This window comes from Pholcus phalangioides, unplaced genomic scaffold (genome assembly GCF_987345545.1).
Source record: "Pholcus phalangioides strain wild (caught in Gottingen) unplaced genomic scaffold, Ppha-v1.0 ptg000003l_1, whole genome shotgun sequence".
In the NCBI taxonomy this organism is placed as follows: domain Eukaryota; kingdom Metazoa; phylum Arthropoda; class Arachnida; order Araneae; family Pholcidae; genus Pholcus; species Pholcus phalangioides.
The window spans coordinates 33,125,788-33,150,292 of record NW_028301596.1 but is presented as its reverse complement, the minus strand read 5'-3'; the positions used below and the strand labels follow the sequence as shown (position 1 = coordinate 33,150,292).

The 24,505-nt window shown below is 39.1% G+C and overlaps 2 protein-coding genes across 2 annotated transcripts in view; one reads left to right on the top strand and one right to left on the bottom strand.

The window, feature by feature from the left end:
* The window catches only part of LOC149088440 (uncharacterized), a 36,666-nt gene extending 32,432 nt beyond the window's left edge, over nucleotides 1-4,234 (top strand). The window contains exon 7 of the mRNA XM_089247532.1: nucleotides 1,409-4,234. Coding sequence (XP_089103658.1) covers nucleotides 1,409-1,531 — 123 coding nt within the window. The 3' untranslated portion in view covers nucleotides 1,532-4,234. The remainder of the gene's footprint in view (nucleotides 1-1,408) is intronic.
* Nucleotides 4,210-24,505, bottom strand: part of LOC149088439 (uncharacterized) — a 60,658-nt gene continuing 40,362 nt past the window's right edge. Inside the window, exons 2-8 of the mRNA XM_089247531.1 lie at nucleotides 22,839-23,046; nucleotides 16,745-16,827; nucleotides 16,420-16,518; nucleotides 15,028-15,141; nucleotides 14,864-14,929; nucleotides 11,796-12,183; nucleotides 4,210-5,254 (exon numbers count right to left, since the gene is read on the bottom strand). Coding sequence (XP_089103657.1) covers nucleotides 5,220-5,254; nucleotides 11,796-12,183; nucleotides 14,864-14,929; nucleotides 15,028-15,141; nucleotides 16,420-16,518; nucleotides 16,745-16,827; nucleotides 22,839-23,046 — 993 coding nt within the window. The 3' untranslated portion in view covers nucleotides 4,210-5,219. The remainder of the gene's footprint in view (nucleotides 5,255-11,795; nucleotides 12,184-14,863; nucleotides 14,930-15,027; nucleotides 15,142-16,419; nucleotides 16,519-16,744; nucleotides 16,828-22,838; nucleotides 23,047-24,505) is intronic.

Sequence of the window (24,505 nt, the reverse complement as noted above, 5' to 3'; positions counted from 1 at the left end):
TGGGAATAGCGTACAGACAGTAATCTCCAACAATTTCTTTAAATTGCCATCTTTTTACCTTGCAGACCTGTCGTTTGTGTATGTATGACAGTTTAGTGAAGTTCTACTATACAGTCGACGCACAATTTAATGAACCAACACAATAATAATTTACTAACAATAATTTTTTCAAGTCTGTACAAGTTCATAGAAATGAGCATTGACAGTATATAATTGTATATGAGTAATTATATACAACCGATTGTATTATATGATGATTCTGTATGCTCAGGACCATTTGGCATGCAAAACACACATGTACACAACTTAGAGGCAATATTGTTGATACTAAAATATACAACATTATATATTTTTTCATGAAACCTTAACATAAACATATCCTAAATCGTGATTTCATGTATATTTCATACATATATCTATTTCATAATGTGAATCTCGTTAATTGATTCACCTTAAAAATACGAAATCAGTCAACATGGTGTACTTTTATACAGAGTAAAAGTTTTGCAATATAAATATAATGCTATTCACTACACTAAACATGATTGGCTCTGACTATTTCCAAGCCTTAGCTTGTTATTCGGCGTAGTTACAATTTTTTCTTGTATATTTCTTGCTTGTTGGGCATTCCCTTGTAAAAACTTGAACAGTTGGTGCAATATTATTAGGGCTGACTTTGAATGACCCACTACTACTACTACTAAACCGTACATACACTTCGTACACATTCCTCTACGGAAGTTCTAACAAATGCGGCACATGCCGAAAAGAGAATGTGTGTTCTGAGTGTATAAGTGGCACTAACGTATTTATGTTGTTGAATTGCACTTGTTTCGTGTTCATGCTGCCATCTGTCTTCCATTTTCTAAAGTAAAGATGGAAATGCTTGAATTTTTCATGTTGACTGACTAACTGAAATGGGACTTTGTAGGAGGTAATGGGTATGGCTCCGTAGGTGATGGTATCTACATGAGTTTGATGTGAGGTGAAAAAGTGTATGAATGTAAGTGTTGTGTGTGGAAAAATCTTATGTAATGGGAACATAATTTAAGACATCGAAAATTGGTTTCGTAAAATAAATGGAACTAAATTACAAATTTTTTTCTGTAAATTTTAATTGGATTGATCAAGTCAATTGACTCAACTAAAATGTTTAAAATTGATCGATTGATTGAACGACTCGATTAATCAGACCAGCCCTAATTATTAGTAGTTATTTTCTTGTATCTTGGATTAGCCATGGCAAGAGACATTTATCAAGGTACTGTTACATTGAGTATCACGCAGACTTTTTAACAGAAATATTCGCTTATGCATGTATTTTCTTTCAAATCGTGATTTTTTTCATTGAATGTTTATTTTCGTTCCCAATGAATTTATTCACAAATTTGCATGAATTTTCTTCCAGACCGGAACTCTGAGTAGCCTAAACACAACATCACACAGCCTGTCACATTATTCTGTGGATATGTTCAGAGGTCCTCATTCAAGGGCATCAACGCCGCATGGATCTATCACAGCATCCGTATGAGCTTCATTACAAAATTTTGTGATCCAATTACCATTCCGTCCAATGAAATAGCAAATATTTCCATGCAATGTCTTTTTTTATGTATATGTTTCGATTTGTTTTGTGTCATGTATTTACAAATGCTAGTATGTAAATGCAATTTTCCTTTATTGGTTGTATCGGTCATGACTTTTTTTATTTCGCTTATATCAATCAATTTTATTGTATTTTTTATTTTACTGCGACATATTTTTTTTAAGTAAGTCATTTTGTTTTACTTCAATTGCGTGTTTTTTTGTATGTGTGTGGACCTTTCATTATATGTATCAACATTGATATTTTATTCATATCATTTGAGTTTTCATGGAGGTTGTGATTTACAGCTGCTTGAAATTGTTGTGTTGCAACTGATTTGCCGTGCAGTGAGACACCTGAATCTCCGCCTGTAAAAACAGTAGAACTCCATTTGCCTGAACAAAGCTCAGAAAATAATGGGAAGGAATGAACCCTACCCTAGCCAATACTGCCCAGATAGCTTAGACCAGTGTTTCCTTAAAATGTGTGTGGTGTCTCCAAGGGGGTATCACCAACTTTCGTGTGGGATGTCGCGACAAGCTCGAAATACTAATGGATGTGCCTATTTATGCTTTGAAGGGGTTCTTTTATAGAGGACAATATCTATACCTAATATTCTGGGGTGCCACACAGGAACTTTGGATAGGGCAAAGGGGAGCCATATGTGACAGAAGTTTAGGAACCACTGGCTTAGACATAATATTTACAACAAGGATGCTCAACCTTTTGGGGAGTGAGGTCAATTCATTGGTTTGGAAATGTACCTCAAGTCATTCAGGTGATCTGAAGGCATGCCATTGGCCAGCTAAAGTGGTCTTGAAGGGTGTCGCTAGAAGTATAAGTCATCTGGAAATGTACCAAGAGCCAATAAAATTATCTTAAAAAATGCTGCAGGTCGCTAAATCGAACTGTAAAAGCATCACAAACCGCTTAAATGATCTGTATGTTGTGAGCCATTTAAGTCATCTGAAACCCTGCAACAGGCTACTCGAGTCACCTGGAAGTGTGCTGTCAACTACTTGAGTCATCTGAAAATGTATGAACCATTTTTAAGTGAACTGGAGGTGTGAGAAGTGTGTCACGGGTTGCCCAAGTGATTTGGAAATGTGCTTAACGAGACGTTGCTTCAGTGATCTAAATAAGCACCTTTGACAGTGTTAAAGATCTGCAAATGTGTCATAGAAATTGACTTGGGTGATTTGATAATCTTCAGTGGGCCTTTCGAGGGTGGTTTGGTTATTTGTTGCGGGCCACATCAGAGATGACTCAGAGGGCCACATTTGGAGCGCGGACCATAGGTTGAGCATGTATGATCTTGGGGGTATTGCATTGGTCCACCCAAAAGGGCCATCTCAGAAGCTTCTCCAAGCTCTTCACAGGGCCACAACTAGGAGGAAGGGAGAGCAGGCGGGTCTGCTGCGCCGGACCAGACGAGGGTACACAAATTTCATCCTTCTACATTACAAGGGGGATACCAAAATATGTGCAACCCCCATAGCTGACCAAACATCTAGTTGTAGCCCCGGCTGCCCACATTATATCTTTATTGCAGTTACATGCTATCATTAGAATTGTGCTCTTGTGTCATGTTTCCACTTTCCTATCTGGTATACGCAGGGCCATAACTAAGATTTTTGTCCGTCCCCCCACCACACAACTTTAAAATTTGATAATTCTATTATGGTATTCTACCTAAAACTGCCGCCCGGGGTAGGTGGCCCCAACCTCTAGCTCCGGCCCTGGGTATATGTGGCTGAATCAACTTTCTGTCATTTAAATGGAATTCTTGCCCAACGTACCCACTAACACTAAATGTTTAAAAAAGGAGACCTCACCCTCCCCCTTTTTTTCCCAACTTATCCTAATTATTATTTTTTTTGCTAATCCAAACAGTCCCAGTCTCAATTAGTTTGGTTTAGCAGGGTTCTGCTGTAGTTTATGAAAAAAAATTGTAAAATGTATAAACCAGAGAGAGAGTACAAAAATTAATTTAATGCATATCATGCAATTTCTGCTACACTATTTAAGAGAAAGAATATCGTAATGCTTCCAATCATGTTGTCACTGTGATACATCCATGTTAGAAAGCATGCCTGTAACTAGGCTGGGGCACTGCCCCAGAGCTAATGCCCCCCCCCCCCCACAGGTCTGAAAGAAAGGCAAATTTAATGATCACTTTACATAATTTTATATGTAATCAATTTATAGATTCTTAATGTCCATAATAATCAGTGAGATTTTGAATATGTGTCATGAAAAAAATATCAAAAATTGTGCATGATGCCAGACAGTAATGCTTAATTTGACAATCTCCGCATGACTCTGAGTGATGTGTAAAAAGGTAACTGTTATTATAGCTGCCTTTAAGATGTAAGTTTTGTGTAATTAGCAGTGTCAAAGATGTTTACATGGTAAGGCAAAAATGATCAAATGAAAAAAAAGTTGCACTGCACACACGGCTACACAACTACAAAAACCTTTAAATTTTATCAAATTTGGTAAGGAAGCGAAAGCTTGTGGCTTCTAGTTGATATCAAGTTATTATGAGTCTGTTGATATGATTGTGATCTTGTTTCCCAGTGTAATTTTGTTTGTGTATGTAGTAAAATAAAAAATCTACAGTATTGAATAAATAAAACTTGTCATTGTGTATAATTTTATTATCATTCATTAGTACATGATTTTTCACCTCTTGCAAGGCACTTCAACATCTGAGATGTTTCAACCATATGATATGCTATTGTACATCAAAACTGGTCAAATTAAATGATACAAACGTAGAATAGAACACACACACAAAAAAAAACATTCTTCAATGACGAAGCAATTAATAGACAATATTTATCAGCGAAGCATTTATTTACAAGTGGGTTTGAAATCATTTTTGCATGTGTTAAAGCTCTTTGGTAGCAAATAAAAACGGCAAATGTCAAACACAAAAGCACTCAATTTATCTTTTCCATTAATGCATAAAGAGAACTGTTTCTGTAAGGTATAATATGTATCAACTGTAAAATTTTTCCGTTTTAATTTCACAACTGATATTCATAACGTGATACAAATTCATATTTTATATAATTACGCAGCTTAATCAATTACAGAGCACTTTCAAACCAATGATTCAGGATATTTATCATTTTAAAGTTCTGAATATGATGGAACGAAAAAAATATATATATTGCCGTCATACAATGATGTTCTGATTTGAAGGTAGTCTTTCATTTTAACACTTGATATAACTTAGTCATTTCAGCTATGAGACAACACAAGACATGTACAACAAAATGTCCACAATATATAAAATTAGGTCCAATGGGATGTACCTAGCCTTGGCAGCTTTTGAAAGTAATACAAATAGTTTTTCCCCCTCTTCGGTCTCATATTTAGATGGGTATAAGTAAGCACTTTGAGGTTAAAAGAGCTTGCACTCACACACACACACACACACACACTGGAACCTTCTTGCAAGCGGATTCCATCATAGTTCTGCTTTTCATGTCTCATCCAAACATGATTAAAACCAACAAACATCCAAAACAAAGCAAAAACAACACAGTAACCTTCACTTCCTTGGAATCCATCTTTTGTTGTCGCAAAGTTTATCTCATTCAATTTTTTTTTCCAGTCTCGTGGACTATCGAGTGATCCTCAGTGTTGGCCTTGGGATACCTGTTACAAACAATGTGAGAATAAAATGATCATTTACATGTAATTAGATTGTAATCGAGAAACATTTTTTTTATTCTGTAAGAATTGAGTTATCAGCATATTACCACATACAGTGGAACCTTCATTAACGGACACTTTCCTGATCCCTGATACTGTAAAACATGGCTTTAATGTATTTTATCCCCCGTTAACGGAAACTCCCGATAGCAGACAATATAATCAGGCAGACTAATTTATTAGTTTTGGTCTTAAACCAAGAATTTTCAACTAAGATTATGTTTAATCCCAAGCTCGTGTTGGTAAATATGATAAATCATCAATTAATTATTTAAGTAACTGAACATAAGTTGAGTCCAGGATGGGGAATTCGAATTGTAATGCGCTAGTTTTGTTTGTTGATATGCGAAAAAAGCTAACATTACTAAACTGGTAATGTTGTTATGAATGTTCATATCTTCTTCACACTTATTTGTAGTTTAATTTTTATTCCAAAATATGTGTAGCGCAAATATCATGTACTGGTAAAAATAATTAATTCGTTTAATGAAGAGAAAAAAAGATTAAAAATTTCTCCATATTTATCCGACTTTCCAACTTCATTTGGGAATTATGCATAATCGCCAGTGAAAGTGATATATATAGATGTAGTGAAAAATTTAATAAAACTTCTTTTATATATATATACTACTTGTATTTGTATTTGTATATCAAGGCGATAGGTGATTATTAGAGCCCGGAAGTTTGGGCACTAAAAATGGTCGAAATAAGCAAGCAAAAGGCTCTAAAACTATCAGAGGATCCTCTCGTTTGTGGATGTTACTGCTAAAGCAGCTCGAATTCGTGACGAGACCGGCCACTTCGCGAATTGGCCAAAGTCCGAATGTAGAAATGATTCGGGCTTTAGCCGGCCATTTCGCGAAGTGGTCGGAGATCCCTGACTAAAGCTCGATGTGCTGATGTAAGGCGGCCCGGTAGTAGGAGCCAAATTCATTTTTTTCAATCGTCAACATTTGATACATGTCGATATATAGCAGCTGTATTCGATTAGCTCCATGTGACGAGAGAGAAAAAAAAAAGTGCAATTTGAGAGAAAAAACTATAAAAATAATTATATAAAAGGCATATACACTGAAGAGCCAAAAAAACTGGCCCACCTGCCTAATATCGTGTAGGGCCCCCGCGAGCACGCAGAAGTGCCGCAACACGACGTGGCATGGACTCGACTAATGTCTGAAGTAGTGCTGGAGGTAATTGACACCATGAATCCTGCAGGGCTGTCCATAAATCCGTAGGAGTAAGAGGGGGGTGGAGATCTCTTCTGAACAGCACGTTGCAAGGCATCCCAGATATGTTCAATAATGTTCATGTCTGGGGATTTTGGTGGCCAGCGGAAGTGTCTAAAGTCAGAAGAGTGTTCCTGGAGCCACTTTGTAGCAATTCTGGACGTGTGGGGTTTTGTCCCACTTGTCGTCATTGTCCTGCTGAAATTGTCCAAGTCCGTTGGAATGCACAATGGACATGAATGGGTGCAGGTGATCAGACAGGATGCTTACGTACCTGTCACCTGTCAGAGTCGTATCTAGACGTATCAAGAGTCCAATATCACGCCAACTGCACACGCCCCATACCATCACAGAGCCTCCACCAGCTTGAACAGTCCCCTGTTGACATGTAGGGTCCTTGGATTCATGAGGTTTTCTCCATACCCGTACACGTCCATCAGCTCGAAATAATTGGAACCGAGACCAGGCAACGTGTTTCCAGTCCTCAACAGTCCAATGTCGGTGTTGTCGGGCCCAGGCGAGGCGTAAAGCTTTGTGTCGTGCAGTCATCAAGGGTACACGAGTGGGCCTTCGTTGAATGGTTCGCGCGCTGACACTTGTTGATGGCCCAGCATTGAAATCTGCAGCAATTTGCGGAAGGGTTGCACGTCTGTCACGTTTAATGATTCTCGCCAGTCCCGTTCTTGCATGATCTTTTTCCGGCCGCAGCGATGTCGTAGATTTAATTTTTTATCAGATTCCCGATATTCACGGTACACTCGTGAAATGGTCGTGCGTGAAAATCCAAATTTCATCGCTACCTCGGTGATGCTATGTCCCGTCTCTCGTGCGCCGACTATAACACCACGTTCAAACTCACTTAAATCTCGATAACCTGCCATTGTAGCAGCAGTAACCGATCTAACAACTATGCCAGACACTTGTTGTGTTATACAGGCGTTGCCGACCGCAGCGCCATACTCTGATTGGTTCCATATCTCTTTATTTGCATACGCATGCCTGTACCAGTTTTTTTTTGGCTCTTCAGTTTATAAGCTTTGTAGGGGGGAAAAAAGTGATTACCGCATCGTGAATGCGGTTTGATGGGTTGCTATAACTAACGTGGGCATGATTATCACGAAAAAATACGCCAACTTGACGATGATCCCGTATCATATCTTTTGTTATCGAACTTTGGCCAGGGATCACTGGCCCTTCCCGTCGTGAAATGGCCAATTTCGGGATTTGGCAGTAACATGGAGAAAATTCTTGATCTCATGGGTGTCCCATCATCGAAAGGTTCCACTGTATGTTGATGATGCGAGAACAAAAAGTGAATTTATTCTTGCTCTTGGCTAATCATCTATAATTTTGTTTTCACGTATGGCGTTTCATTCCCATGTATAATGTGAGATTCGTTGGGAAATGAGTCATATCCTTTAAAAAAGTGATAAATGATCGTTTAAAAACCGGATCTGTCCAGATGTTTATATCTACGCACCATATTCAAATGTTCTTTTTCTAATCATCACCTTATTGTAAATTTCAGTAGCAGGAAAAACAACCGCCGCCTGCAGCTGTTGGCGTGTTTGGCAAAGGAATAAACATGTCATCCGTCAAATACAATATCCTTCAGCGGTATTAAAAATAGAAGAGTGGTAGAAAGTGAAAGCGGGAAAACATTCATGGCCCTTGTTGAACATGATGAGAAAAAGACTCTCTCAAGGTCTGGGACCCTGCCCTCTCACCTGATGACGGCCTCGAGAGAGAGAGAAAAAAAACCCTCATAATATTTATCTTCTCTGGACTGTAGGAATCACCGTTATTTCGGCTACGGATCTAACGATTTTTTACCTGAATACACCAGCTATTACATCAGTAATGAATTTTGCAACTTTCACCGAGTAATTGCACGTCCATCAAGCACGCATTCGGCCATCATTTCTCTCAAGGTCTCCCCATCAAAATGTGACATAATGTGTTTTATTCGTACATAGATCTCCACGTGAGTTGGGCAAATTAGCGTATTATAGGAAACCGCGTTTATTCTGAACAGCATGGGTGTACGACCTTCGGCCCGTCAAGAGGTAGGTTCTATGTGGCCTCCGAAAGGTGTTCCAGTAGAAATGTATTAATGTGTGTGCGAGCACAACACGAGATAAATGCATAAGTTGACCATATTTATTTCATAAAAATACGGGATCCATATGGATTATCACCAATTGTCGCAAAAAAAAAAAAAAAAAAAAAAATTCAAATGCAAGTAGAGTTGCCAATTACAGCCAAAAAATTGTCAAAGGCAAGTAGAGATGTCAAATTCAAGTGCCGGGAATCTAAGGTATATATAGAGAGGACTAATGATTATGAAATATGACACTATTTCTCTCGAAAATAAATATGTAAATTTAAGGTTTGTTTTCGAACCAAGTTGCCCCCCTCCGAAGTATCTTTCATTGGGGGGAGGGGGGGGGGGCTCATGATAATTCTTAAATGACATCCGAGAGTGCAGGATGGTTGTCTGAAATTTCAAAATGGGTGCTCCTTTTATGATGCTGGCTTATAAACGGCACTCGAGACTAAAAAAATATTGAAGACCCCTTTCTGCAAGCTGATGAGTATTTCGCACTGCTCGCAGTGACGTTGTTATTAATTTATATTCCCTCCAATGATAACAGGTCCTGTAGCGAGACTCCCCTAAGTAGGTAATCTCAAAGGGGGGTCCCAGACCAAAATTTTGCGTGAACAGGAGGAATAGATTTGGACAGCATCACAGATCTAGTTCTTACTTTCAAAACATAATAAATAAGCACATTTGAGAAAAAAAAAAAATCAAGATTTTTTTGTAATGTTATATTTTAATCGTTCAGGGTCATGAAGGCAGAAGAAACGTCGTATTAACCGATATTTCACTGTAACCGATTACTTTATAAGTGGGCACAACTTATCGAAATAATAGAGTATTCCGTAAACTTTAGAAAAATTTATTTCTCGGATTAAAAAAAACGATGGAAAGCGAAAGAATATGCCCAAAATTTATACGCGTGAAATTAAAATGTAGCATTTAATGTCAAAGATGGATGAGAGACTCCTGTAAACGAAACGAACTTATTAATAGGCACAAACACGGGCACTGAAATTGAATTGAATCAAAAATTATATTCAGTGGCACCAGAGAGAGAACCCTCTCACATATACCACACTATCACGTTTTTTATGAAGTTGACTTTTTTATGTATTTGTTTTTTTTAATTAAAAAAAAATTAAAATAAAAGTATATCAACCGATATTTGACTGCCACAAATTTTTCTACACTTAAATTCAGCTGTCATAAATTTTATCAAAATAATAGCTAATAACATTAATTTGCTCAACGAATCAGGCTAACGCACTGCTAAAATATACATCAATTCAAAAATTAGTGTATTAAAGCAACAGCAGGTGACGCTATTACAAAAAAATTTATATCTTTTCTTTTTTCTGGAATGTGTATTGGAACTGAAATGGTTGAAGTTGGGGAAAGTCCATTCTATATAAGCATTCAGAGAGGGTACGGGCAGGGCCGTCTTAACAACACCACGCGGGCCTTCGGGAAAAATGATATTCTAAGGTCGCAAACTAGCCGAAAGTGCCAGCTTATTAATTTCTATGCTTTCTTTCGGAAATAATAACACCAAATCTCATTATCACGAGGGCACCTTATGCGCTTGAGACCCCCGGGTTGGCCCAGGCGGTGAAACGGCACTGAGTACATTGTCAAAAAAAGATACATATACGGCACAGACACAGTATCAGTCCTTTCAATCATTTCCAGTGAAATTTCCGTTGCTGTGCTTTGCTTGCTGGCTCCGTGCGTCAAAAAAAAACGTTAATGATTTTTTTTCTTTTATCTTCAAAGAAATGCTATATGAATAATCGAAGCAAAAGTAATGTTCTGGTAATTTTATTTCTCGAAGCGATTTAAAATTTGCCTTGCCGCCTTTTATTCGAGCGGTTAGGGAGCTAGCCGCTCACTGTGCAGGTCTGGATTCGAATCCCGGTTCGGGCATGGATGTTTACTACTAACAAATTCCCTGGACGGATCATGCTGATCCCTTGGGAATACGTGCTGATCACGTTATTATTAAAAAAATTAAATATATTTTTCACCTCAAGTATGATTGAGATGATTTCTTAACATAATTGGAGAAATATTGGAGAATTCGAATAATAATTCGAGAATTCGATACAATCAAATACATTTAATTTAGTAATATTTTGTGTGTCTGTTGGAAGGGAGGGGCCATTTTTCTAAATATATTTCAGTTTTGTCACTTTCGCATTCATGCTACGTTTTGACCGAGAGCCTAATGAAATTCGTATAAACGGGGTTCCGCTGTGAAGAAAAGGAAAAAGACGGATTTTTATATGTATAGCCCAAAGTAAATATAATCCTGTTTTAGAACAATAGGGAACATATTTTTTTTGCAAGCAGTTTTACAGTCAACGATTATATTAGAGTCACGGATAATGTTGTCACTTGCGTATTGTTATAACTTTTGCACAGAACGGAACGGACCAATATCATAACATGGGCAAAAAATCGTTAAAAGTTATCGGGACTTCTAATAACGTTATCAAGTTTTTTTCTATCAAAAGTTGTTTTTTTTTGCGCATTCTGAATCAAAGGTTCAATGAAACTTTTTTTTTCTCTGTAAGTTATCGTTATCAGACTAAACGACTGTGTAGGAGGCTAGAAGGTGTTCTCCCGCTCCACTTCTTTGTTGACAAACATTTCCGTACTTAATGTCGCAATCGGTCCGTAGTATTCGCTGTGATCCATGAGGAGCTTATTTTGCAATGGTCTTCCTATAGTGAAGGCAAATGTATTGCGAAAAAGTATGTAATGTTATCATTCGGCCATTATTATCAGAATTCACGAGTCCCGATGTGATCACATTGAGCTGCGTGAAATGTATTAGTGAAGAAAAACTCTGTTGTCCTGTTTCCATACGTCCCGTCCGATTAAACGGGACGTATGGGCATGGTATTCACTTATGGATTTCGTTCGGAAATAGTTATCAATCATAATGTCATCAGAAACCCAGAGTCCAGGTGTGATTCCATTGAGCTTCGCGTACTGTACTTGAATGTTAGTGGTGCTCGCGAGCAACATGTTCAAGATGCAACCCAAAACCATGGCAAATATTCAATGACGGCGTGAATTATGTATTCAAAATCATGGTAAAAGCAATAGCAAAAACTGAATTTTTTTCAGACTGCACAGAAGACGAAATACTAACCCATCCATCCTTCGGCGGAATCGGTGTCCAGTCCCTTGTTGTCGTACACGTGATGATAATGGTGCGTTTCGGCGGCGAGTGACGCCCTGTGCTGCATCTCCACCTGGTCATCGTAATGGTAAGCTCCACTCAGTGGTCGGTGCAACGAGCTGCCGCTTCGCAAACTCACTGGCAGGGTCGAGTTTTCGCAATCCGATGGCGGGGAGGAATGCTTCCTGCCGTGGCTGCTGCTGCTGGGTTTCTTGTGGTAGAAGCCCCTGTGCTCCCCGTAGTCCGGCGGGGGCGTGCTGGGACGGAAATTCTTCTCGCACCTGTAGCTGTCCGATTCGTACGCTTCGTAAGGGGAATGCAGTGCGTACGGCGGCACTCGCAAGTCGGAATCGAATGGCTGGAAAAAAAAAACGCTATCAAATACACGCACGTGGGACACATATTTCATCAGATAAAAACAAGGCGCCCCCATAAATTCGTAAGACGTTTAAAATTTTATAAGAATTGAAGGAATTGGTATATATATATATATTTTGGGAATGAGGTTTGAGGGGAAAAGTTATTCTCACGAAAGACTTTTTTTTGGTACAGAAAAAATGAGAGGAAAAGTTATTCTCACGTTTTTGGTACAGAAAAAAATTTTTTTTACAATAGAGGACGCTGCACGAAATATTGACAGAAGTGGTTGGACCTGAAGCTTTTTTCAACCTCTTCTGCAGCCGAAACATTCGCGAAACTTCAGCCGGTGATTCGTGGCTGAGGTAAAACAACTTTATCAATAATGCTTTATCCACCAATGCCAACATCACAGTAAAAACCTTATATAAGTGTAAGTAACAGAAAAATTCTGAAGTGAGTTGTTAATTTATATTAACATAAATTATTAACACTTAAGTGTTAACTTATTGCTCTATGTGATTTACGCATATATCCAGTGATTTGCTTTGTAGTGTCCTCCATCGACAAAAATTTGAACTAATTTTTTTTTTCTGTACCAAAGAAAATCCCTTTTGTGAGTAAAACTTTTTCGCAAACCGCATTCAAATATGCAAATCCCTTTAGTTCTTATAAATTTTTAATGCAAATACAAAAACAACGCCATAACAGGCAAAATGCCCAACGAGGTTCATGAGAAAAAGTTTAAACTATTAATAAACTACAAGATTCATTGAGAAATGGTTATTTGTGGAGATGAAGATTACAAGGAAGAAAATACATCACTGCCCCCCACGGGGACTCGAACCCCGGTCTCGCTTGCCGGGGTTCGAGTGATGAATTTTCTTCCTTGTAATCTTCATCTCCACAAATAACCAGTTTCTCAATGAATCTTGTATTGACAAGTGGATAGGACATTTCTATATGTATTAACAAACTGTTTATGAATTTCTGGGACACCCTGTATTTATCGTCTGCGCAAAAAGTTTCCTTGCTGTATTTCCCCCCCCCCCCTCCTTAAATATTTTCACTAATAAAAATGTTCTAAAATGTTTGTGAGCAAAGAAGCGTCGCACGTCGAAGACTGAAAGTGTGAGAGAGAGAACAGGTAGATTTTGTTTCAAGAACTTTTTCAGCCAAACTTCGAAAATTCAAGAATGTTCATAGGGGCGGCATTTTGAAAATGTTCTCTGCCAGGTATCTAACTATGAAGAGACAATCGAAGCAATGCTCTCCCTTGTGCTCGGAGTTCCAAAAATAGTCCCTGGGTAAACTAATACGTGGGAATATGAGCATCCCGGTATTGGAAAGAGTCTGCCCTGGGAGGGGGTTCTGCTTTCTGCAGCATCGAACTTACTTAAGATCACTATAAATTGGAATTTTATGGCACTATATGACCTTTAATGCGGTCTATAGCAGGGGTACTTAACGTTTTGTGTTCCGTAGACCGTTTGTGACGAGATGAAAGCCACTGAACCTACTGTGTCAATGAAATGAAAGCCTTGCAAAATGGTATCAGCATATAAAAATGAAAAAACACTAAAATTTTCCTTATCCAAGCCTCATAACTCCCATGAAATCTTTCCGGGGGGGGGGGGGGAGGTCTATGAACCCCTGGCCCATGCGAAACAGCAACTTGACAGTTTTTTGCTAAATATAGCAATTCCCACAAAAATGTATGAGGATATAAGGATATACCAGCAGGAAAATAAAATTTGTCACCTTACAACGGACTATCGTTCCGAAAGCAGAAATTCTTGATCCCATAAACCATGATCGAAAAACTTGTGACTACTTTCACACTCGACTACACCCAAGTAAATATGCGCTTTAAGATTTGTTTCCTTTGAAACATGCGGCCGTGCGCTGAAACAGTCGGTGATTGACACTCCATTTCGAGAGCTTATATATATTTGCAATACGTACAAACGTACGTATGCTCTAGTCCAGGAATTTTAGTCAAACACGTTTTAAACAATATTACATTATTTGATTGAATATACAAGCAATAAGTCAAGGATGCTCAACCTTTTTGGAAAGTGCGGCCACTTCATTGGTTTGAAAACGTGTGGGCCACACTTAAGTGATCTGGGAAATGAGCCGCGGACCATTTAATATAGGCGAGATTGTGCTGCAGGCCACTAAGGTGATCTGGAACAGCACCCCAGGTAAATTGAGCGAACTGTAAATTGGCCGTGGGTTCACTTAGGTAATCTGAGGATGTGCTGCGGACAATTTAAGTGATGTGGAAATGCACCGTGTGTCATTTAGGTAACCTGTGGATGTACCCCGTGAAATTTAAATTTGCTGTGGGTCACTTAATTGAAGTGAAAATGTGCCACCGACCACTTAAGTGATCTGGAACAGCATGCCAGGCCACTTGAGTGGTTTGTAAATATGCTATGGATCGCTTAAATGATCTGTACCACGAGTAACTTGTGTGATCTGTGAATATCTCACGGGCCACTGAAGTGATGTGGAACGGCATTGCGGGACAATTAACTGATCTGGTATTGTGCCGCTTAGTTGATTTTTACAAATGTAGGTTTGACGACGCGGGAAACATCAGGTGACTCCGAAGGCCACATTTGGCCCACGGGTCATGGGTTAAGCATATATGTAATGAACAGTAATTAACAAACCATTCTCTTCTTTTTCATGACTTCTATCTGCTTGATTCTTTGAGCAACGAAAATGCAAAGAGCGATCTGAAATGCAATAAAAAAAATTCAATAAATTATATAATTACGATATTTTTTAATGTTGTCCAAGGAGATTCATAGCAAAAAGAAACGGCTTTACTTACATTCACAATCCAGACTATCGGACCACCCCTTGAGAAGAGAGTAGCAAGAATGACAAAGATATTTGCAATAAATAAACGTGGCACGTCGACCTCGGCGTATTCAGAGGTATCTTTCTGCAAAATAACCAAAAAAAAAAAAGCAATACTCAGTTCACGTGATACTGCGCAAGCACTGGAATCATTTGTATGCGATTATGTCATAACTTGAACAGTGGTGCCTATTGACTATGAAGAAAAGGGTCCCAAGGTGACGTCTTCAAGAGCTCTAAAAAAATTACCACTAATTCTATTCATTGAAATATGCACAAAAATGTGGAAAAATCCGGCGGGATTACTATGTCACTTAAAAAGAAGAATCGTAAATATTAATATTTTTACGCCAACAAAGGCCAAGAATGGCTTTAAAAATCCCGCAACCCTATTGTGTTAGAATGACATCGGGGGGGGGGGGGGGGGAGAGAGAAATACAGTAACTAGTTTCCTAGAACGGAAAAGCTGGAGGAAAAGAACGAAAATAACGGATCTGTAGTTTATCACGTGATGACACATTCCGCATCAAAGAAAACATGCCAAACAAATAAAAGGGAAAATTTGGACACTTTTTTGAAATTTCAACGGGTTACCATTTATAAGTCCGGTTTTTCCGGGACACATTTTTCGCTGTGTCAATTTTTTTAGCTATAATTAGCCACTTTGCTTGCTTTTGGTGTCATATTTGGCGACAACTACCGATTTTTCGTACTTGAAATCCTGATTCCTCATATTTTCCCTGAGAAAACAGGGTCAGCCTGAAATTGCAAGGACTGAAAGAGTATTGTCCCAGGGATTTTCCATTCAAACAAAGCTCAATTTGAAAACTTTTAGAGATTTTTCTATGAAGATACAAAAAAAATCGAAAGAATTAAATTTCCAACCGGAAAATTTTAATAAGGCTGAAAAATAGGAAGGCTTCTGGGTAAATCGGAAGCATTGGCACCTATGTTATAGATATCGCTAAGAAGCGCTAGCGGCGATGAGTAGCCAACAGTTAGGTTTTTAATAATTTTTTACGGCGTCAACAATTGCATTCCGCCGCATTTTTTTTTCTTTCTCTCACTGTTATTTGAAGAGACACCTTAAAACCATTTCCTTTGTAAGTCATATTCCCGAGCTGACAGGGCTCCAGCTCAAAAAAATGAAAGCCCCCAGACTGCCAATGTACCACACAAGCCCTCTCTATTTCTTCCTTTCAAACCTTTCTTTTAACCGAACTCTATTTATTTACGCCAATTTTAGCCATTGTCCCTGTTAAGGGGTGGGACTGTGTCGGAACCTTGACAAAGCATATATTTTTGATCGGTACAATGCATTACGATGCAAAGTCAGTTAGAAAGAATGTCAAGTTCAACTTACCACAGCTTTGAATATGAAATATATAGTGGCGGCAGTATCGGCTATCGTTATGACCCCAGTAGTTACGATCCAAGGTTTCAACATGTCCCTGCATTTTTCCTGGAAAACATGAAAAATTCAAAAATTCAATAGTATGTATGCATGCAACTGTATGGGCAAACGTCATGGTCTCTAGTCTATCATGGGCCCCCAGGATTAGTGATTTTTCTGAGGCCCTACCTGGCAAATTAATCTTGAAAATTTCGGGGGCCTTGAAAAATAAATGATTTTTGTAAGGCCCCCGGGCCCGTGCGCAGGCGTTAAGACGGCACTATACAATACTTACAGCATTTCCAACGGCTAGTGCAAGAGTTGATATCAACCAGAAAGAGTTCAGGACCAGAGCCGTCACAGACAGTTCGAAGATATCTATGTATAAAAATAAACAAAATACAAAATAATTTAGTTCAATTAAAAGATATGTATTACAGAATATAAACCACTCTTTTTCGGACAGCATAATTCTCAACACCATTCGGAGGGACAAAACAATTCGTCCTTAAGCAGGGGTTTGAAATGCATAAAATGTTTCAAAAAGACCAGGGAAATTATTAGTATTTGGCCGTGATCATTAAGACGGGTTTTACTGTATTCATGAAAAAACGTAGACAAGTTTCTCAACAAAATCTGTTCATTTCCCTAACTTTGTCTGACCAAACCCCAAAAATTTCCCTGACTTTTTGTGACCAAAACTCCTGAAGAGAGAAGGAAAAAAATCTTAACCTTCCAAATGTTTTTTCAGTTCCACCCTTCCCCCCCACAAAATTTTTCCCTGGCTTTTATCAAACATTACCATACTTCCCCTGACTTTTGCCAAATATTTTACTTTTTCCCTGAATTTTCAAGTCGATGGGAACCCTTGTAGATTATCATCAGCATCTGGACACAAAAAAAAAAAATTTGTAGTGAAATTCTCGATTTGCATCGTCACACACAATATCCGGTGGCGTATTTACAGCAAGTGGCTTTTTTTTAGCGGGCTATAGTCCAGGGCCGCAAATCTGAAGTGCTGAGTGGTCGCAAAATTTGTAGATTCCGCAGCTAGTAGAGCATGGCCTAAAGCGTGAGCGAGCACGTGAGTGACTTAAACAGTGTAAATGACCAAAAGGGTAATCTATAGCGGTGCTTCTCAACCGCCGGACCATGATATCATTCATACCGGGCCGCGAGTGATTAGCCGTTTCATTTTTTCCTCATTCATTTTCCATTGGTTGTGTGTTTGACCGGGCCTTCGACTCACAAAAATGAATGAAACCGGGCCGCGGGCTTGAAAAGGGGTTGAGAAGCACTGATCTACAGCATGTGCAAGCATGTGAGTGCCCAAAACAATGTGTAAGCATGGGACTGCCTAAAACAGCGTGCAAGCATGTGAGTGTCAAAACAATGTGTAAGCATGTGACTGCCTAAAACTGCGTGCAAGCACGTAAGTGCCCAAAACTATGTGCATGATCGAACGAGTGACCTAGAGGGTGTGTGTAAGTGTGGGAGTAACCAAAAAATAGTGACTTAGAAACACAGGTGAATTTAGACCTATAGGGGATGGGGAATAAGCGGGTTATAGCATAGGGAGGCGAATTCGAGGGATGAATGGTCACGAAAATCGGACGAGAATGGGAGAGGGGAGGAGGAATTCGTGTAGCCCATAGCCTGCAGAACCATAAATCCGCCTCTCTGACAATATCCCAATATTTCATCATAAAAAAAGTGATACCAAGAAAAATAACGGAGGACATTGTATTGGAAAACCATTGACTGGAAATTTCGCCATCTCTCGAAGAAAAGAGCAACAAGGGAGAGATAAACGGCAAAGAAATGGAAAGTTAATTGGGACTTTGGTGTCTGTCATTGTGGCCAATAAACGTCCAATTCATTTTTTTAAATTAAACTGGTCAGTAAAATAAGAAAAAGCAGGCTCATTCGTACATCGTATATTTACGCATTACTCAATTTCACTCTTTTTTTCTCTTCCATTCACTCCACAATGTGGAGCAGAAAAAAGAAAAACAGCTCCTGAAAGTTCACATTTGTTCCACAAATCCACCGGCTGGTATTAAAGAGGGGGGGGGGGGGAAAAAAGAGAGATTTTTTTTTGGTTTCTTAATTGTTTCATTGCTAGGCTCATTACGCAACGGGCCTGCAGCGATGCCACTGTGCAATGGTGCGCGAGGCCGTTTTGTGGCAGGCTCCTACTAATGAACTAGGTAATTAAATTTCGAGTGGAGATATGTCGGCGAGAGAGAGGGGGGGGGGGTTAATTAATTTCGGAGTACGAACGATTGCCATCGCTTTTAGAGGCTGTAAACGATGCTGTTGAACGAGTCTCTTGTCAGAGGTCAACGAGTTGGGAACAGCCGTGATCATCGATGACAAAAGCCATTTCAGTTGGGTTCACGCCCTCAGACATGTCGAGAGGAGTCAGATTTTTTTTTTGCGACACAAGACAAGAAAGAAAACATAGTTCGAATTCTTTCTGATAGGTGGCTCTACTTGGTGCCACGTAAACAAAATACTGTACATGGAAAAAACATTTATATATCATTGCTCTTCGACCGCTGGCCACGGCCGGTGCCGCAAAAGAATTAAGTTCAGGGGAGCGCGAGACACTTTATCGATTTGGAAAAGTGTTGCGGGCCAGTTAACTGTGATCTGTGAATGTGTCGCGGTTTGCTTAAGTGATCTGTGAATGTGTCGCGGTTTGCTTAAGTGATCTGTGAATGTGTCGCGGTTTGCTTAAGTGATCTGTGAATGTGTCGCGGTTTGCTTAAGTGATCTGTGAATGTGTCGCGGTTTGCTTAAGTGATCTGTGAATGTGTCGCGGTTTGCTTAAGTGATCTGTAAATGCGCTGCGAGCTGCTTGAGTGATCTGGAAGTGTGCCACTGGTCACTCAACGATTTGTGAATACGCCGCGGGTCGTTCAAGTGATCTGGGAATATGGTACGGGTCACTTAACTGATATGAGAATGTGCCACGGGATACTTAAGTGATCTCTAAATGTGCCGTGAGCCGCTTGGATGATCTGGAACTATGCCACGGGTCGCTGGAACTGTGTTGCGGTGATCTGTAAATATGCTACAGGACACTTAGGTGATCTGAAAATGTGCCGTGGGCCGCTTGAAGGATTGGAAAGTATGCTACGGGTCACTTGAGTGATATGAAAACGTGACGCAGGCTATTCAGGTGTTCTAGAACTGTTCCGTCGGTCGCTCAAATAATCGATAAATATGAAACGGTAATGATCTGTGATGCACGAAGGCTACTTAAGTGATGTGGAACTGCACCATGAATCGCTTAAGTGATCTGTAAATGCGCCGCGGGCCACCTGAAGGATCTGAGAATATGTCACCGGCCATTCAAATGATATGGAACTGCCCTGCGGATCACTTAAGTGAACTCGAAATGTGCCACTTAGGTCATTTTCTTACAAAATTGAAAATTCGGTTTGAAATCACTGGTCATATTTGGCCCACGGGCCACGAAATCGCGCCCTCTGATTTTTTTTTTCTAATTCGCCCAAATTTATGAGACACCCTGTATTTAGTGCTGTTTCAGAGCCTATTCGAAAGTCAACCCAGATCCCCCCCCCCCCCCCACTTGAGCAATCGCGTCATTATTACATTAGCAACGCTATAGAAAAAAAAAAATACGGCCCCTAATCCGATTGCCAGGGCCATGTCAAGGAATATATATTTCTGGTGGTATTAGTATACCCAAGGGAATGAATGATATATCTTCGTACAGGATGCAAATAGCGACATACACTACGTGCAGAAGCATACATTAACCCCTAGAGAAGTCGACACACCCTATGCACCGATTCTCGAACCAGACGGAATCTTTTAAGGGATCAAGTAACAAATACATCTGTATTCAAACAAATAGACAAAAAAGTTAATGGACCCCTTCATCATCGTGTCATTACTACGCTATCCGCTTAGAAAAGAAAAATAAAATAAAACTATGACATGTTTTGTAACTTGGAATGCTACCAAATCGGTGGAAAGCAAGAGCGTGTGTGTGTGTAGCTTAATATTATATTCAATTCTATTCAGAGCTTCCGACTGGATAAACCTTATTTGCGATGCGTATGCACGCAATACGTATATAAGAAATATCATGCAGGGATAATTAAGAGAGCACAGAAACCTCAATAGGGTCATTTCTCTAATCGAGGAGAGAGTGTCATAAGATCATTAACAAGAAAAGGTGACGTGTTATGTAAGAGATCGAATGGATCTATCTTTTTTTTCTTTTACGGAGATCAGAATGGGAGGGTGCAGACATAATCAGTCACTCGCGAAATTGATTTCAAAATGAATTAGGAAACGGTGAGTCATTTCGGACTGTTTTACTGTCTAACACCAAGTTGATGAAGAACGTATGCAAATTTCTCATCGAAAAATATTGGCAAAGAATATAGCAATAAGGCGGGGTTTCCTAACTTTTTCTACGCACTTGGGCCGGGATTACACTCTAAAAGTTTTATAAAAGTTCATTTATAAAACTTGAAAAATTCAACCAATAGGCGGATTAGTTAAGTTCGCTCGAATGTAACAGATGTGTTTATTGGTTACATTTTTAAAGTTTTATAAAAGAATTATTATGAAAGTTTTATAGTGTAATACCAGCCTGTCCCTTTCTTTCTTACTTTGTAACCGAGCACAACCAGCACCTCCTAGAGATAGAAGGCCTCCGCACGTGTTGCCATAAACGTCATTCAAACTATCGGCACTGAGTTATCCCATGACTTCAGTGCCGAAGTGCCAAAAGGCATGGGATACCTCTTAATATCGTGTGGGGACCTCCTTTTACCCGGCGAAGTGCAGCAATATTGAGAGGTATCCCATAACTTTCGGCACTTCAGTGTATATATTGCTGTGGCCTCTTGCAATATTTTAATCATAAACTGTGTTGTGGCGTTGTTTTTCCAGTAATGCTGGTAGGTTTACGGTCTCGTTCCTCAAATTTATTTGATTTCTCATGCTCATCCAATATATTCGATGGTGTACGTCGCATTCGGTTGACACTCACAGAAAACACATATCAGGGGTTTTCCGAAGCTTAGTTTTGATGCTCTGCAAGCAATCCGTGTCCCGTAAGTATTTGGTTCAGGAAGAAGCGTATGTAAAATTTCATCTCTTTTTTTTTCACAGAACTGCAATGAAAGAGAGAGAGAGATCCAAATATGAGATATTTTTCTTCCTTTTGATCAATTCTCTTCCACGCAACAGGGAGAAAATTTCTGCGAAATCCCTAGATCACAATAACGGTAGCGAGTTGTTTTTACTCGTGTTATAAACATCGTGACCCGTTGAAATACATACAAACAACTCGATGAAAGTTTGCAACCGCGACAGATGTAAGGACATGGTGTTTGAAAGACTCTTCAGCTCCAGTTCATTAACCTTTCCTTTTCCGTTCAGTAGAATCTTAAAAAAAAAGAACTGATATCCCGTTTCCTACTATATTTTTACGAAAATTATGTTTTATTCCGAGTGTTTACTCACATCCAGAAATTTGGATACTTCAATCCTGGATTAACTGAAATCTGATGTATCTCTGGGAATCTTGAACTTGATTTAATATCACAAGCACCGGAATGCTTCTTTGAATCAATCAATCAAGAGTGCTCGGTGCTTGTTCCTTAATTTTTCACGCACTAACCAATTACTCTCTTTGCCGACAATGAAATTGAATCAGTGACTAGGAATCAATGATTGATCAATTACGCACAGAGAAGTTAACATGATATTCTCAGTATTTAAAGACGCCGAAATGACAGTTGCGTTTTAACGAATGAACCAAGGCTCTCCCCCCCCCCCCCACTAAATTATTGATCACTTATTCAACACAGTATTTTTTTATTATTTATCTATTTATTTTTGGTAGGTATTTTTCCCCACATCTGTGCATTCCCAATGTAATATTGATATATTCAAGCATAGAATAGTTTAAATATTTCCTCCTCTTTTCCCTAGGAGGGGTCGTTAATCGCTTGGCCAAAACTCTCAATGCTATCGCATTACTGCACATGTAAACCGTGCTTACGTGGGAAAGATTCGTTCACCTGGGAGCTATACCAGGGATGGACTGTGCATTTAGGGCCAGATATACGCCCAAAGACTCATGTTCCAGCATGTACCAGTTCATCAGAAATTCTCTAGAGAAATGTTTCCGAGGTTTACGTACACCTTGATAGTATGTATAATATTTTTGGATGCTAACTTTTCTCCTACCAAAAATCTCAAATCAGGCCCCCAAGAAGGCTTCACGCCTCCCGAACTCGTTGAGACGCCTCTGCACGATAAGCATTTGAAAACTACAAGAATATTTTTCACAGATAATATAATACAAAAATAGTAATAACAATAATAACACGTACGGGCATCCTCGAGAGCTTTGGCAGAAGAAATGGTGTGCTTGAACGTTTCCCAATCGGAAACGTTGCTGGTGGAATTGTACACGAAAAGTTCGTGATCGTCCAGAATGTATTCAGTCCTACCGTCTACAGCCGAATCGTTCGTGGAACGATGCATTTCGATGACGACGATCACTAGAATGTTCCATGCCATACCAATTATACTTTCGACCTACAAAGAATTAAAATATATAAACAACAAAGGAAACAGATTATATAACAGTCGGAAAAAAATTATCATAATGTGATTGCAATGATGCTTATTTGCTGCTCCACACTCAACAGTCATACGGAACAGTCGAATTTTATTCCAATGACGGGGAGACTAGGATTTTTATGACCTAGAAACCGTCAGAATATGCTCCATAAAAAAATGCATTTATGCCCAAAAAAAAACCCTGAAAATATGCCACATAACCCAAAAATATCCTTTTACATAAATGGGCTGACCATATTTCCTCGAGAAAAATACAGGAAATCACCAATCGTCAAAAATTATGCCAATCGTATGCAAACAAAATTGTCAATAGCTGCTTATACATTTGCCTCCTAGAGATGTATCTCTAGGCGGTATTAACTAATGGCTAATTTCGCCGAAAACGATGTCAAAGAAACGATGTAACATTTGCCAATTACTGCTAAAATCGCCAATTGCGGGAAATGAAGCTAGGGAAAACAGAGCTTGGGAGGGAAGAAACCTTCTTCATTGTCATGCTGAAATATGCAAAACAATTCTCCAACATAGGAAAATATGTCTTAAATTCTGAAGGTCATTAAAATTACTGAAAATCAGGAAAAACGCTCCATTGCGTAAAAAATAGCCAAATACGCAAAGTGCATGAAAAATATACATAAGTCATAGAAATCTCCGACGTGTGCTTCACGAGCACCAAGGTGATCACCAGGGCTGGACAAATCGCAAAAAAATCTAAGTACCAGAACAATTTTTTAGGCGCCAAAAAAATTTTAACCTGAAGGAAAAGGTCTAAAAATAATGGTGGTTGGTTGGTTTTTTTTTTAGGGGAGAGAGAGTGACCCTCTTTCACGTTGGAAGATATGCTGCTACAAGTTCCAAACATTTTTGGCTGGTCTAGGCGCCTGGGATTCGTCCTTCCCCAGTGATCACCGAAATTGAGTACTACTCAATACTCGGGCCTGATTTCGATCGCACGAGACTTTCGTTGTGAGACCCTCAATTAGCATTACAGACACATTCATTGTATTGATTTGAGTTTGAGCACATGTTAAATTTGCAGTGTGGGGTTGCTCCTTTCTTTGATTATTTGAATAGATGGCACTGAAATTATGGCAATTGAAAAACCTAATATTAAATGCAATATATGACATTTGGGGTTATATAGTGCAGGTAACATATGTGTGTATTTTTGTGCAATTTATGTTTGTATTTGCATATTATACAGGGTGATTCAGAAAAATATTGGCAAACTTAAAGAGCACTTCAGGCATGGTATAACAATCCAAAATCACATAGGAACGTAGCAAACGCTATCCGGAGCAGCTTGGGAGGGAAGAAACCCTCTTCATTGTTTGGGGAATTGTTACGTCACACACTTTTAAAGCACTACCGAACTCAGCAAGCATGAAGTCGCAATACTGACAACATAAATTAG